Source organism: Homarus americanus, unplaced genomic scaffold, assembly GCF_018991925.1.
Source record: "Homarus americanus isolate GMGI-L3 unplaced genomic scaffold, GMGI_Hamer_2.0 scaffold22250, whole genome shotgun sequence".
NCBI classification, from domain to species: domain Eukaryota; kingdom Metazoa; phylum Arthropoda; class Malacostraca; order Decapoda; family Nephropidae; genus Homarus; species Homarus americanus.
In genome coordinates, this window is record NW_024741189.1 from 12,114,794 (window position 1) to 12,129,621 (window position 14,828).

At 47.3% G+C, this 14,828-nt stretch overlaps 1 protein-coding gene across 5 annotated transcripts in view; it reads left to right on the forward strand.

Moving 5' to 3' along the window:
• The window catches only part of LOC121875643 (guanine nucleotide-binding protein G(o) subunit alpha), a 130,636-nt gene that overhangs the window by 53,995 nt on the left and 61,813 nt on the right, over positions 1-14,828 (forward strand). For all 5 annotated transcript variants that reach the window (XM_042380263.1, XM_042380262.1, XM_042380264.1 and 2 more), the window contains exon 2: positions 13,951-13,993. In XM_042380263.1, the coding sequence (XP_042236197.1) occupies positions 13,951-13,993 (43 nt within the window). The remainder of the gene's footprint in view (positions 1-13,950; positions 13,994-14,828) is intronic.

Genomic DNA, 14,828 nt, shown 5'->3' on the forward strand with positions numbered 1-14,828 from the left:
GTTAACTTACATTAGTGTTAGGTTAGATTAATGTTAGGTTAAGTTAGATTATAGGGGAAGGGCAAAGACACCTTCCCAAGATGGAGTAAGATTAAGGAGAGATAAAAAAAAAATGCATCGTAGAGCCAGACGTTTGAGGTCCAGTCAGTCATTGAGTCAGTCAGAGATTCATTCAAGGCGGAGACTGAGACTGAGTGTGACTGAGGAGGGCTTACGCCAATTCCAACAACATGTCTGCTGTCACTTTATTATCTACGCGTGCCTTTTAGATAACTCCTCTCGTTAACTGATAAAGAAGTGAGATAAGAGGGAAACTGAATTATATGGCACCATTTTTAATGTTTGGGTCAACACATTATCTTACGGTACGAGTTTTGAGGCGACGTGCTGCCAGACGGTAGCCTTCCGCCGCCATCAGTGTATTGACGTTGTTGTGTGACGTCAATACAGAGTTGCCTACAGGTGTTTAACTAGCGGCCTCGGTGACGTCAGGTAGAGTTGGTAACGAGTGTATTAGAGTGTTACTGATGACGAGAGATAAGCAAGGCAGCTATCATCATGTCGCATCTGTTGTTTTATCGTAGTGTGTGGGTTACCTGTAGCCTGCCACATTAATTAGTAGCTGTACAGGTACACGTAGGTAAATCGATCATATAAACCACTAACCTGCATCGTCCGGTTTGCTAACTATGGAAATTTGGTTCAGACGAATATTTCATCATTAATACTCCTGAATACCAACCGGAGTTTATATACGAAAATATATATAAAATTTATTTCTCAATATACTGTATATAAACTGATGCAAATTAATATATTGAACTTATTTTTATACAGGAATATTTTATTTAGATGATTTAAGAATTGTTGAAATGTCTGTAGTGTGAAGTATTATTGTACAGGTGTTTATTTCGTGTTATTTCCGGGTCAGGTGAGGATTAGACACCCTAGCTTATTTCACCTGATGATTAAAACACCTTAATCCTACCTGTGGAGGAGGGGGGGTAAGGTTTGGTTAGATTAGGTTAAGTTAGGTCAGGTTAGGTGAAGCTATAGAGGAATGGTAAAGATGGTGGAAGGTTATGGAGTGGGACTGAGAGCAGAAGAAGAGGTGGAGGGAGAGGAAAAGAGGGAAGGGGTGGAGGAGAGAAAGGAGGGTGAGAGAAGGAGAGGAAAAATGAGGGAGGGAGAAAGGAGAAACGGGGAAGGAGAAAGAGACAGAAAGAGTTGAGGGGAGAACAAGGGAAAGAAGAGAGAGGGGAGGCAACATGACAGGTGGGTAGGTGTCACGCGTGCCTAATCATTCAGCAGGAAGATTAGCGAATCTCTCTTTACTGTCAAGCCTTCAATGACCAGCCCAGCCCAGTCCAGTCCAGCCCTCTCCTAACTTGTCCTCATGTAGCTAGGTGAGAAAACCCCCACACATTTGAGGCTCCGGAGTTTGAGGGGTAGAGAAGGTGAGGGGATTGAGGGGCGAGGTGAGGGATTGAGGAAGGAGGAGGGGATTGAGGGGCGAGGTGAGGGGCGAGGTTAGGGATTGAGAGGGACGAGGTGAGGGGATTGAGGGGGAGGGAGGGGATTGAGAGGGCGAGGAGGGATTGAGAGGGCGAGGTGAGTGGTGATGGCATATGAAGCAGCGTTGTGAGGAACTGTTTATTGAAACAAGGGGTCTCAGAGCTGCCCCCTGCTCCTATATATAGCCTGGCCTTCACGGTGACGTCTGCCTCAACCTTCCCCCTTCCCTTTCCTCCCCTCCCTTACCTCCCTTTCTTTTCCCCCTCACCTTCTTCCTTTTCCTTCCCCTTTCTTTCCTTCCTTCTCTCCTTCCCTTCCCTTCCCCTTCCTTCCCTTTCCCTTCCCTTCCCCTACCCATCTCTTTTTTTCTCCCTTCCTCCTTCTTTCCCCTAGTTATACTCCGTTCCCATCCTTCCCTCCCCTCACTATCCTGCCCCTCTCTCCCCTTATTTAACCCTCATGCTCTTCCCTATTTCTTGACTTTCTGTTCCTTTTTTAGATAGAGGGAGGAATGATGGAGTCCCCTCTCTTCCCTCTCCCTCCCTGTCAATTGTGCCGCACTGCGTAATGTTGCTGTGGTGGTGTGGTAGTGGGGGTAGTGGTTGTGATGGTGGTGGTGTTGGGGATGGGGATCGTGGTAGTGATGGTGGTAATGACAGTAAATTGTGGTAGCTGTAGTGGTGGAAATTTTGGTACTAGTGGTGATGGTGGTAGTAACATCTCAAACACTTACTATCACCATCTTCACTATATTTCATCAATACGTATATTTCACCCACAAAAAAAAGAGTTTTATGTGTAAGTCAATTCTGTGTGTGTGTGTGTGTGTGTGTGTGTACGGGATGATGTGTCGATTTAGTATTCTGGGTATGAGAGAATGTTTTTTTTTTTGTATTGTACTGTAAGCGTTTTGAAATCTTTGTAACCCACCTTTATGTTTTGTGTACCTGTATTGGTGACTGCTGGGGAGGAGGAAGTGGTTTTGTTTCTACCAATGACTGTACTGTATGTGTGTCTGTATTATCTTTGTATTCTTACCTGTATCTGTGTTTTGTATCTTAATTAGATTGTATTGGTGCTTCTGATACCTGTACTTGTGTATCTGTACTTGGCTGTACCTGTACTTGGCTTTTTACCTGTACTTGGCTTTACCTGTACTTGGCTGTACCTGTACTTGGCATTACCTGTACTTGGCTTTACCTGTACTTGGATGTACCTGTACTTGGCTGTACCTGGCTGTATCAGTGTCAACAGTGAATTGCTGAAATAACACGTGATCAGCCTTACAAGTGGTTGTCGAAATCTTACCTGACGCCCTGGTTCCTGCTGACGATCTGCCTGCTGATGCCCTCCCTGCTGACGCTCTGCTTGCTGACGCTCTGCTTACTGACGCTCTGCTCGCAGACGCCTGCCTGCTTGCTGAGAGAATGTCATAGTTGTGTAATAGTGAAGGTGGTTGAAGGTGGGTGGAAGGGGGAGAATTGAGGATGTAGATAGGAGGGGGGAGGGTAGGAAGCTGAAGTAGAAACCGGAGGGAGGTGTTGGGGGGAGGGGGTGGACAGCTGGAGTCAATCAGAGAAGGTGAGAACTGACCGGGATTAGTGACTTGTCCTCTCGAAAACCCCCTCCTTTTCCTCCCTCTCCTCTTCTTCCTCCTCCCCCACCCTCTCCCTTCTTCCCTCCTCATCCCCTCCCTCTCCCGCCTCTTCACTTCCTAGTATTTAATAACCTCTGTGTTAAGTCACGTAAGATGAGTGTTTGTCAAGGTCATTGTGTGTTTAAATACACACACACACACCACCATGTCCCACACCCAGAGTACACGAAGCAACTCAACACTCTGTTTCCTCCCTCTCTCCCCCACACCCCACTACTCCACACTCTCACCCCATTTCCTCCCCAGTAAACCCGTTGTTGTTACACTTATAAACTGTTTACTTCCTTCTTCCCCTCCACTCCCAGCTTCTCCCCCACCAGTCTTCCTCTCTCCTGCCTGGTGTAAATATTGGTTCAGTAACAACAGGGGCGTGTAGGACACCAATGCAAGGTCTAGTACCGACTCTGAAAGATGTTGTATCTCCTCCTTATCCTCCTCCTACCTCTTTACCCTCCCACAACCTCCCTTGTCCCTATCCTCTTCCTCATCTCCTCCTTCACATCTTCCTCCTCCTCGTCCTCCTCTTCCTCCCTCCTCCTCCTCCTCCTCCTCTTCCTCCTCCTCCTCCTCCTCCTCCTCCTCCTCCTCCTCCTTCTCCTTTCTCTTCCCTCCTCCCTCCTCCCCTACTCCCTCCTCCTTCCTCCTACTCCTACCCTCCTCCCTCCTACTCCTTACTCCTCCTCCCTCCTCCTCCTCCTCCTCCTCCTCCTCCTCCTCCTCCTCTTCCTCTTCCTCCTCCTCTTCCTCCCTCCTGTTTTTGGTAATACATTATTGCGGGAGAGGAAGACGAATGGATGATTACTTTACCTCTTATTAATTGTCGTCACTTTTTACACACAAGTTATCGTTTTCTTTTTGTTTTCTTATAATCATCCTCGTGTTTTACCTATTTATACCCTTTATCCTTCCTCTCACAAAAGAATCAACCCTTTATTTAACTCCTTCAGTACCTCACCTTCCTCTCCTTCAGTACCTCACCTCCTTCACTTCCACACCACCTTCCTCTCCCTTCAGCACTGCCTTCCTCTCCCAGTACTCCGCCTTCCTCTCCTTCAGTACCTCGCCTTCCCTCCTTCAGCACCACCCTCTCTCCTCTCCAGCACCTCACCTTCTCTCCTCTCAGCACCACCTTCCTCTCCCTTCAGCACCCCACCCTCCTCCTCTGGCACTCCTCCTCTCAGCACCGCCTCCCTCTCCTTTCAGCACCCTCACCCTCCCTCTCCTTCAGCACCTCAGCCTCCCTTCAGCACACCCCACCCTTCCTCTCCTTCAGCACTCTCGCCTCCTCCTTCAGCACCTCACCTCCTCTCCCTTCCAGTACCCTCGCCTTCCTCTCCTTCAGTACCCCACACCTTCCTCCTTCCTCCAGCACCTCACCTTCTCTCAGCACTACCTCCTCCTTCCTCTAGCACCACCTCCTCCTTCTGGTACCCCACCTCCTCTCCTTCAGCACTTCACCTTCCTCCCTTCAGTACCTCACCTCCTTCCTCAGCAATTCCCCACCTCCTCCTCAGCACCTCACCTCCTCAGCACCTCACCCTCCTCCAGCACCCCACCTTCCTCCTTCCAGCACCCACCCTCTCCTCAGCACCCCACCCTCCTCAGCACCCCTCCCTTCAGCACCCCCACCTCCCTCCTCCAGCACCCCACCCTCCTCCTTCCAGCACCCACCCTTCCTCTCCTTCCAGCACCACCTTCCAGCACCCCACCTCCTCCCAGCACCACCTCCTCCTTCCAGCACCACCCTTCCTCCTCCAGCACCTCACCTCCTTCAGCACCCCACCCTCCTCTCAGCAACCTCACCTCCTCAGCACCTCACCTCCTTCAGCACCTCACCTCCAGCACCTCGCCTCCTCTCCTTCCAGCAACCTCACCTTCCTCTCCTTCAGTACCCTCACCTTCCCTCTCCTTCAGCACCCACCTCTCCTCTCCTTCAGCACCACCTTCCTCTCCTTCAGCACCTCGCCTTCCTCTCACACAGCTCACCTCCTCCTCTTCAGCACCCTCACCTTCCTCTCCTCAGCACCTCGCCTTCCTCCTCAGTACCCCGCCTCTCCTTCAGCACCTCACCTCCTCCAGTACTCCGCCTCTCCTTCAGCACCTCACCTTCCTCGTATGGTACATTTGGGGAGCGAGGGCATGATATTTAGCAGTAAGACGCTGACATTTTAGGAATAAGACGGGCTGACATCTCAAGCGTGTTGATGTGTTTATCGACTGTCAGCACTTTGATGTTTGTTGGTGAAATTAAAATGGCCGCTGTATGTTTGTTGGAGGTAAATATAAGGAGAATGTGGTGGTAGTGGTGATGGTGGTGGTAGTGGTGATGGTGGTGGTAGTGGTGATGGTGGTGATGGTAGTGGTGATGGTAGGGTAGTGGTGGTAGTGTAGTGATGGTAGTGGTGATGGTGGTAGTGGTGATGGTAGTGGTGATGGTAGTGGTGATGGTGGTGGTAGTGGTGATGGTGGTGGTGGTGGTGATGGTGGTGGGATGGTAGTAATGGTGATGGGAGTGGTGGTGGGGTGGTGGTGGTGATGGTAGGTAATGGTGATGGAGTGGTGGTGGGGTGGTGGTATCTTCCCCTCCATTCCTCACTCTCTCCCCCACTCTCCTTCCCCTCACGCCCTTCCTCTCTCACCCTCACCCAGCTTGAGGTAGATCACTGTGGCAGCTTCCTAGTGGGGGTCACCTGATCCACCACACTGTTACTGCTCTCCTTCAACCACCTCTCACTCACTCACTCACTCACTCACTCACTCGCATATACATTCATCCACGCACTCGCTCACACACATTCATGCACGCACGCTCATTCACTCTCATTCACATTCACGCACTAACTCAATCACTAAGATACTGAAATATATTTACACACACACACACACACACACACACACACACACACACCCACACCCACACACACACACACACACTGAAATACCTAATCGTACATACGCAAACAACCACACACCCATCTCTTGTGTTGCGAGAGAGAGAGAGAGAGAGAGAGAGAGAGAGAGAGATTCCACAGGCTATGAAAACAAAACCCCTATTAAAAATCCTCTTTATTTATGAGACAGATAAGGAATATATGTGCTCCTGTTGTGGTGGAGGAGGTGGGGGGTGGAGGGGGGGATGGAGGAGGGGTGATGGAAGAGGCAGGGTGATGGCGTAGGGGAGGAGGGAGGGAATCGGTGAGGAGAAGGGTGGATCGGATCGAACCAGTGTCATCAGATGACAGGAACGCGATTCATAACACCGTCAGTCACAGGCGACGGGGGTGGAGGAGGAGAGGGTGGGTAAGGTGGGTGTATCTGTGGTTAAGTTCACGAGTTTTGACAAGTGATAGTGTGTGTGTGTGTCAAGAATAATGTAAATATTATCCCTACATTTAAATCACGTCTTCTGCACCTAACCTAACCTAACCTAACCATAGCTTAAACTTGGCTTAAAATAGGCTTTAGAGAGAGGAGGAGGAGGAGGAGGGTGGGAGGAGGAGGCAGAGGTGTATTCCATTGCAGCGTTTTTTATTTATTTTATTTTTCACCTCTTAGCTTTAGCGGATTTTCCCAGATGTTTGTTTGTTTTTTTCTGCTGCTGTTGTGGGTAATCGGATAGTTGTGTCATTGTTGTCGTGTGTGTGTGTGTGTGTGTGTGTGTGTGTGTGTGTGTGTGTGTGTGTGTGTTTATAAGCCTTATATATGGCGTTGACCTGACTCAGTATGAAACATTTATTTTATTTTTTGATGAAGGGGAGGGGTGTGGGTGGTGAAGGGTAGTGGGTGGGTGGGGTGGGTCCTTGATGTTATGGAACGTTATAAACATTTGTCTGTTTGTTAGTCATAGGGAGGGAGGGGCAGTAGAGAGTGAGGGAGGGGAGGCATGGTAGAGAGGAGGAGGGGAGGCATAGAGGAGGAGGGCAGGTAGAGAGAGGGAGAGGGAGGGCATGGTAGAGAGTGAGGAGAGGGAGGGCATGGTAGAGAGGAGGGAGGGAGGGGCATGTAGAGAGGAGGAGAGGGGCATGGTAGAGAGGAGGAGAGGGGAGGCAGAGAGGAGAGAGGGGAGGGGCATGGTAGAGAGGAGAGAGGGGAGGCATGGTAGAGAGGAGGAGAGGAGGCATGGTAGAGAGTGAGGGGAGGGAGAGTGGTGATGAGGAAAAATATGATGATGATAATGAAACGAATTCCCATTTTATTTTTTATTTTGAGGAAGATGACGTCATAGGAATTTTCGCTCAAACTTTTAATATAATTTTTTTGCTCAAAGTTGATGAAATGGAACTTTTTTTCGCTTTTGAATTTATTGTCCTAAAAAAGTAGTTGAGTGGCGATAGTATCAAATTATTATTATTGTTGTTATTATTATTAAATGGTTGTTAATATTTTGTGAAGGAATATTTTAATTGGTAAATATTAGAAAAATAATACTAAACATATTGGAAGAGTTTTACGGTGATTAAACAACGATGGCAATTTGACATGACAAGGATGACAACTTGACATGACAACGATGGCAACTTGACATGACAAGGATGACAACTTGACATGACAAGGATGACAACTTGACATGACAACGATGGCAACTTGACATGACAACGATGGCAACTTGACATGACAACGATGGCAACTTGACATGACAAGGATGACAACTTGGCATGACAACGATGGCAACTTGGCATGATGTATTAATTTTTCTTGTATAATTAAAGGAAGGAGATGGGAGGTTAGAAGGGAGGTGGATATGGTAGAGTCGGGGTGAGGGGAGAGAGAAGGAAGTGAGAGAAATGAGGCAGACGCATGAAGGAGAGAGGAGGAGAGAGACATGGTAGAGAGTGAAGGATAAAACAAGGTACCGGTAGGGAGGTGTGTATGATACAGGAAGGCGGCAAGTAGCTGTGTGTCAAGGAGGATGTTGTGTGTGTGTGTGTGTGTGTGTGTGTGTGTGTGTGTGTGTGTGTGTGTGTGTGTGTGTGTGTCCTCCAGAGACACTCCTTTGCTGTCTTCTTCTCTCCATACACCTCCTCTTCCTTTGCCTCCATACACCTCTCAGCCTCCTCCTCCTCCTTCCCTTCTTCCCCCTGCCTCCCTCTTCCCCATACATCTCTCCTCCTTCTCTACTCACCAGTTACCGCCAGTAACACATTCCGTTGTCCTGTGGGTGTTGTGACGTAGGTAGATTTCCTTCACGTGTGGTTTCTTTCTCCCCGCGTCAGGACTTGTGGGGGGTGGAGAAATAGGAGGGCGGTGTGGTATCTGAGTGGAGCATGGGGGCGTGGGATGGGAAGGGTGGAAGTGGATGGGAATAGGCTGAGGAGAGGGAGTTGTAATGGTGAGAGAATGTGGAAGGGAGGGCGTGGGGAGGAGGTGGGGTTGTGCAAGGGCGTGGAGGAGGATGAGGAGTAGTTGTTGGGGGCGTGGGAGGAGGGTTGTTGCAAGAGAGGGCGTGAGGAGGAGGAGGTTGTTGCAAGAGAGGGCGTGGGGAGGAGGGGTTGTTGCAAGAGAGGGCGTGGGGAGGAGGGGTTGTTTCAAGGGAGGGCGCAGTAGTTCAGGTATTTAGTAATGAAAATACGTCTCATCTTTGAATGTAAACAAAAAACAGCTGATTTAAGTCCTACACCTAACGTCCATCAGGTGACAGGTAACGCATACTTCTCTGACACACCTTTTGTCTGTCTGTCTGTCTGTCTATTTCATTTTGTCATTGTTATTAATTTTCTTCATTAATTGTATTTCTTTATGATTTACTTATTTATGAATTAGTTTTCATTTGATTTATTCGTTTTATTATTATTATTATTATTATTATTATTATTATTACTATTATTATTATTATCATTGTTATTATTATTATTTTATTATTATTTTCATTATGTTGTGGCTATAATTAAGAGATCTTGAATATATCCCTGAAGTAAATATTGTAGACTCAGGTTATAGTGAAGATATGTTGATAAATTTGTTTGTGGACTAAATATTGGCTTTGGATATTAATGTAGGTGGTAGGGTTGTGGGTGGTGGGGTGGTGGGTGGGGTTACACATAGCCTAAAATATCTATTTTTTCTTTTCTCTTCCTTCCTTTTCCCTCCCTTTTTCTCTTCTCCGCCATCATTATCTCCCCTCACCATTCCCTTACCTCCCCCCCCTCACTATCCTTCTTTCTCCTCCTCTTCGTCTTCTTCCTCCCCTCTTCCTCTTTTCTTCTCCTTTCCTCCTCCCTCTCTAGCACCTCCTCCTCCTCTTCCACCTCCTCCTCCATCTCCTCCCCTCCTCCTCTACCTCACCCTCCTCCTCCTCCACCTTTCCCTCCCTCCCCTCCTCACCCCCAGCAGCACCTCACCATGGTCGTAAATATAATATTGATGTTGTTATCTAGCGGTGCAGCAGCTTCCACGGCCGGGTATTAACGACGTGTAGGATGAAGGATGGTGGAAGGACGTGTGGGATGATGGACGAGTAGGAACGTTAGGATGGAGGATGGTTTGGGGACGTAGGGATGATGGACCAGATTGGGAACGTTGGGATGGAGGATGGTTTGGGGACGTGGGATGGTAGGAGGAAGGACGTTTAACTCACCTTGTCGTCTTCACCAGGTGAGGTGTTAAGCCCTTCACTCTGGCGGTCGTCACTTTAAACACATATTTACCTTAGTGATTTAATTCACCTCAGAGGAACCCCATCTTTTCTTGTCTACTTCTGCATCCTGTTTCGTTATTTTCCTTTCCTTTCTTTTTCCTTTCCATTTCTTTCCTCTTCTCTTCATCCCGTTCGTTCCTACCTTCCTGTGTTAATCTTCCTTTCTCCTCATCCCTTTTCACCTCTACACCTATTCACTACCCCTCCTCCCACTCCTCCCCTCTCTTACACCACCCCTACTCCTCTTCCTTCACCCCCCAACTGGTGGAGTTTGGGAGGGACACGTGGAAGAAGGGAAGAGGGGGAGAATAGTGGACCTGAACCCAGACACAAGCAGCCGCAGACAGCAGGAGGCAGCTCAATGGTTGGTCTGTGTTCTGACTAAACACGTGGTGGCTTACGTTTGGTGGCTGGCAGCTCTCTCTCTCTCTCCCTCTCCTTATTATCGTCGTTCCTTTCTCCTGTTTCCTCCCTATGTGGAGTGCCTGCCTTTAAAGCCTAATTAGTGGCACTGTTACCTCACTCTTACTTCACTTGTGGCACTTCCTCACCTCCTTCCACCCTTCGCTTTCCTTACGTCAATATCTCCCCTACGTCATTATTCTCCCTACGTCACCATCTCTCCTTGCACTCCCTACGTATAGCATGGGTGACTGTTTGACGTCACGTCATAGATAACTTTGAGGGGCGCAACATGACCTAAGCCATGACAATTCTGTGACGTGTTTTTCCTGTACTAACTGTGACGATGTAACAAAGAACATGAAAGTAATGTGTGTGTGTGTGTGTGTGTGTGTGTGTGTGTGTGTGTGTGTGTGTGTGTGTGTGTGTGTGTGTGTACTGGAGTCACACGTCCATGCCTGCCTGCTTCCCTTTCTTCTTCGTCTTCTTACCCCGATGATAGCATCCCCATTCACAAGATAGACCTCTCTTTTAGTTTGTCCCATATTTCAGTCCAACCCCATTGATACCACCCTACTATCCCCGTCACCCAACCTACCTAGCTCCGTTGATTCCGGCTTATGATTCGGTTTATTGTTTGTGTCGAATCCGGTTTTATTGTTTGTGTTTATCCTGTTTTACTGTTAACTGATAGAGCAGGATATTTTAACTGGTCTGACTGACGCGTTTATGACTGTCATTCGCTAACAGGATGAACAGGCTATTAAAATGTGTTGGTTCGCCAGTGGTGGGTGGCTGGGCCAGGGGTTGGTAAGTGGGTGGGTGCTGGGCCAGAGTGGCTGGAGTCGAGGTGGGTGGATGGGTGGGTGAGTGAAATGGTGGGTGGGTCAGGGGTGGATGGGTGGGTGGGTCAGGGTAAGGGTGGTGGGTGGGTCAGGGGTTGGTTAGTGAGTGGGTGGCTGGGTCAGGGGTTGGTAAGGTAGATGGGTGGGTCAGGGTTGGTAAGGAGAGTAGTGGGTTAATTGGATGGTCAGGAGGTTGGTAAGTGGGTGGGTAAATTCGAGTTGGTAAGTGGGTGGGTTAGGTAGGTGGGTGGGTGGGTGGAGGGATGGTAAGTGGTGACACCCCTTCTCCTCCTTGTCGACACTCCGCCATCTTATCTTTTACATTCACCTCTATGACATTCCACCCCACAGTCGACTCTCCTATCGACAATCCTCTCCACCCCCTGTCGACACCCTCACAGTCGACCTTCATTCCCCTTGTGACGGCCACTCGACGCCCTGTGAAGACTCCAGTATGTTGGTGCTGCCCTCTACATTGCCTCCTTGTGATCCCAGCGCCTTCTTCCTTACTGCCTGGTTAGGTAATGGAGGGAGGAGGAGGAGAAGAAGTGGTGATTTTAGATGAGAATTTAAATAAAGAGGATGAAGAAGAAGGAGGCAGAAGAGAAGGAAGAAGAAGAAGGAGGAAGAGGAGGAAGAAGAAGAAGGAGGAAGAGGAGGAAGAAGAGAAGTTGCTTTAGAGGAGAATATGATGGAGGAAGAGGAGTACAACGTTGGTGTGTGTGTGTGTGTGTGTGTGTGTGTGTGTGTGTGTGTTGATGAATGGGATTGGTAGGGTGTATGATCTGTCCACTTCACTTGGCTGGCTGGCTGACATTAAGATGGTCTATATGAAGATGGAGCACCCCCCACTACATGAGTTGAACTCTCCCCCACTACATGAAAAACACCCACAGGATTAGACACCCCCACTACATGAGATTAGACACCCCCACTACATGAGATTAGACACCCCCACTACATGAGGATTAAGACACCCCCCACATGAGGATTAGACACACTACATGAGGATTAGACACCCCCACTACATGAGGATTAGACACCCCCACCATAGGATTAGACACCCCACTACATGAGATTAGACACCCACCACCCAAATGAGGTCCGATTGGGTGTTTAAGAATCGTTTCTCCTGTCTTTTCCTCCTCTCCCTCTCTTTCCTCCCTCTCCTCTTTTCCTCCTCTCCCTCTCTTTTCCTCCTCTCCTCTCCTTCTCTTCTCTTTCTCATTCTTTCTCAACCTCCTCGCTTACCTCCTCCTCCTCCCTCCAGCACCTCACTACCTCCCCTCCCCACACATGCGCGCGCAGGTTTAGAAAATGGACAGCTGGACTCTATACACTACTATAGAGATTCAGTTACCGTGTACAGCAAGCAAAAGGCAACACAATAAAACAAGGACAAGACTTATTAAAACACGAACAAGTTATTAAAACAAAAGAATAAAACAAATTAAAACACTGAAAACACGGGTTTATCGGTCGAACCAGACCCCGTGTGTGTACATATGGAAACCTGTGTGTGCTGTGCGCTTGTATCTGTCCACAGGTGATACACACACACACACACACACGCTCACACACACACACACACACGCTCTCACACACACGCTCACACACACACGCTCACACACACGCCTGGTTGGTTCCTCACTCATTTCTCACCCGTAAAGTGGCTTAGAGATAGTTGACCTCTGCCCCCACCCCCCTACCCCCACACCCCCACCTCTTCCTCTACCTCCCACACCCCTTCCACCTTTCACACCACCTCAACCCTCACTCACCCCACCCACACCCCCCACCTCCACACCCCCACCTCCACACCCCCACTCCACACACCCCCACCTCCACACCCCCACCTCCACACCTCACCTCCACACCCCCACTTCCACTCCCCACCTCCCCCCGCCATATCGCTGTGGTATATGGGCAGGAAGAGAGGTTATCGTACTGTTAGCTGCTAGTTCAGTGTTCCTGGTTCGATCTTCCTGATGTGGTGGCGTGTTTGGTATCCGTGTGTGTGTGTCGTGTAAAAGTTTAGCATAGAGCTTACCTCATACTGTAAGAGAGAGAGAGAGAGAGAGAGAGAGAGAGAGAGAGAGAAACACACCTTACTCATCACCTGAATAAGCGAGACTGGACGCCAGGTAAGTGATGTAAGTTTGACCCTGAGCTGAGTCTCTTGAATCAAAGGAAGAGGAGATACGTGTGGTAGAGTTCTCATGTCTCCAAGGGCCAGAACTGTCACTAGGAGGACGATATTGGGGGTCAGGAGGGAGGGGGGGGTGTTGTAGTTAGGGAGTAGAAGGAGAGAAGAAGACTTAATTATGAGAAAGGTGTTTTAATTAGTTCACGTACAGGTGTGGTTAAGAACGACTCTAGTGGTTTGTCTTATTAGCAACTTCGTCTTCCATCTGCTCTTGTTATTGTTCTTGGTGTTCTTGTGTTATCTTACAGCGTGTTACTTCACTGTCACTTGTGCGGTTATCGGGGTTAATGATAACGATTTTATTGTTATTGTTATGATTGTTAGTATTGTTATTTTATTAATATTATTATTGCTATTGTTGTTAGCATAGTATTATTGTTATTTATTATTACAATTAATATTATTGTTGTTATTTTATTGTTATTGTTTTATTTAATTTATTATTATAATGATTATTATTATATTATTATTATATATTATTAATATATTATTATTTATTTATTATTATTATTATTATTATTATTATTATTATTATTACTATTACTATTACTATTATTATTATTATTATTATTATTATTATTATTATTATTATTATTATTATTCTTAGTAGTAGTAGTAGTATCATCATTAATCTTATCTCATGTAAGTATATAGTTCTGTGTACTAAATCAGTATTCTCTTGTTCCAACAGGCGCGGGCGAGTCCGGCAAGAGTACTATCGTAAAACAAATGAAGTGAGTACCAGTGAGAGTACCATCCAGAGTACCAGTCCTCCTTGTTGTAGTAAGGGTTCTGAACCTTTTGTAGTACTTCTAAATGGGTTCTAAACCTGTTAAGCACAGGGTACGTCTAAAGTGGTTCTGAACCTATTGTAGTACGTCTAAAGGGGTTCTAAACCTATTGAAGTACAGGGTACGTCTAAAGTGGTTCTATACGTCTAAGGTTCCAAACCTTTTATAGTACGTCTAAGTGGGCCCAGGATTCTAAACCAATTCTTTTGCTATTTTGAGTAAATTATATGTTAAAGAATATGTAGTTTGTGATATTAGTCACCAATGTGTTTGGGGATATTACTAGTAAACTCAAGCCACGACTTCTATGGCAGGTGTGCCCTTAAAACACCGTTGAATACTTAAATACAGTGTATATTTAATCGGGTCATGGACTTAGGGGAAGATGGAAGGTTAGGTTAAGTTATGCTATGTTAGGTTAGGCATGAATAAAGTCATTAGGCGTTTATATTTATAATAAAAAAGACTGAATTAAGTGGGAAAGGTGTGTGTGTGTGTGTGTGTGTGTGTGTGTGTGTGTGTGTGTGTATACTAATGAGATTACATAGTGTACTTGTGCACACATTTGTCTCCTCAACATTATAAAATAACTTATCAAAAGACTCACTCATCCGGTCACTTACTCACTGACTGATAATGTAGACGGAGAGAGAGAGAGAGAGAGAGAGAGAGAGAGAGAGAGAGAGAGAGAGAGAGAGGTGGCGGGCGTGAATCATTGGCCAGTTAGAGTATTGATCGGTGGTGACTTTAGCCTTCCCACAGCACCCATTTGGTCCTC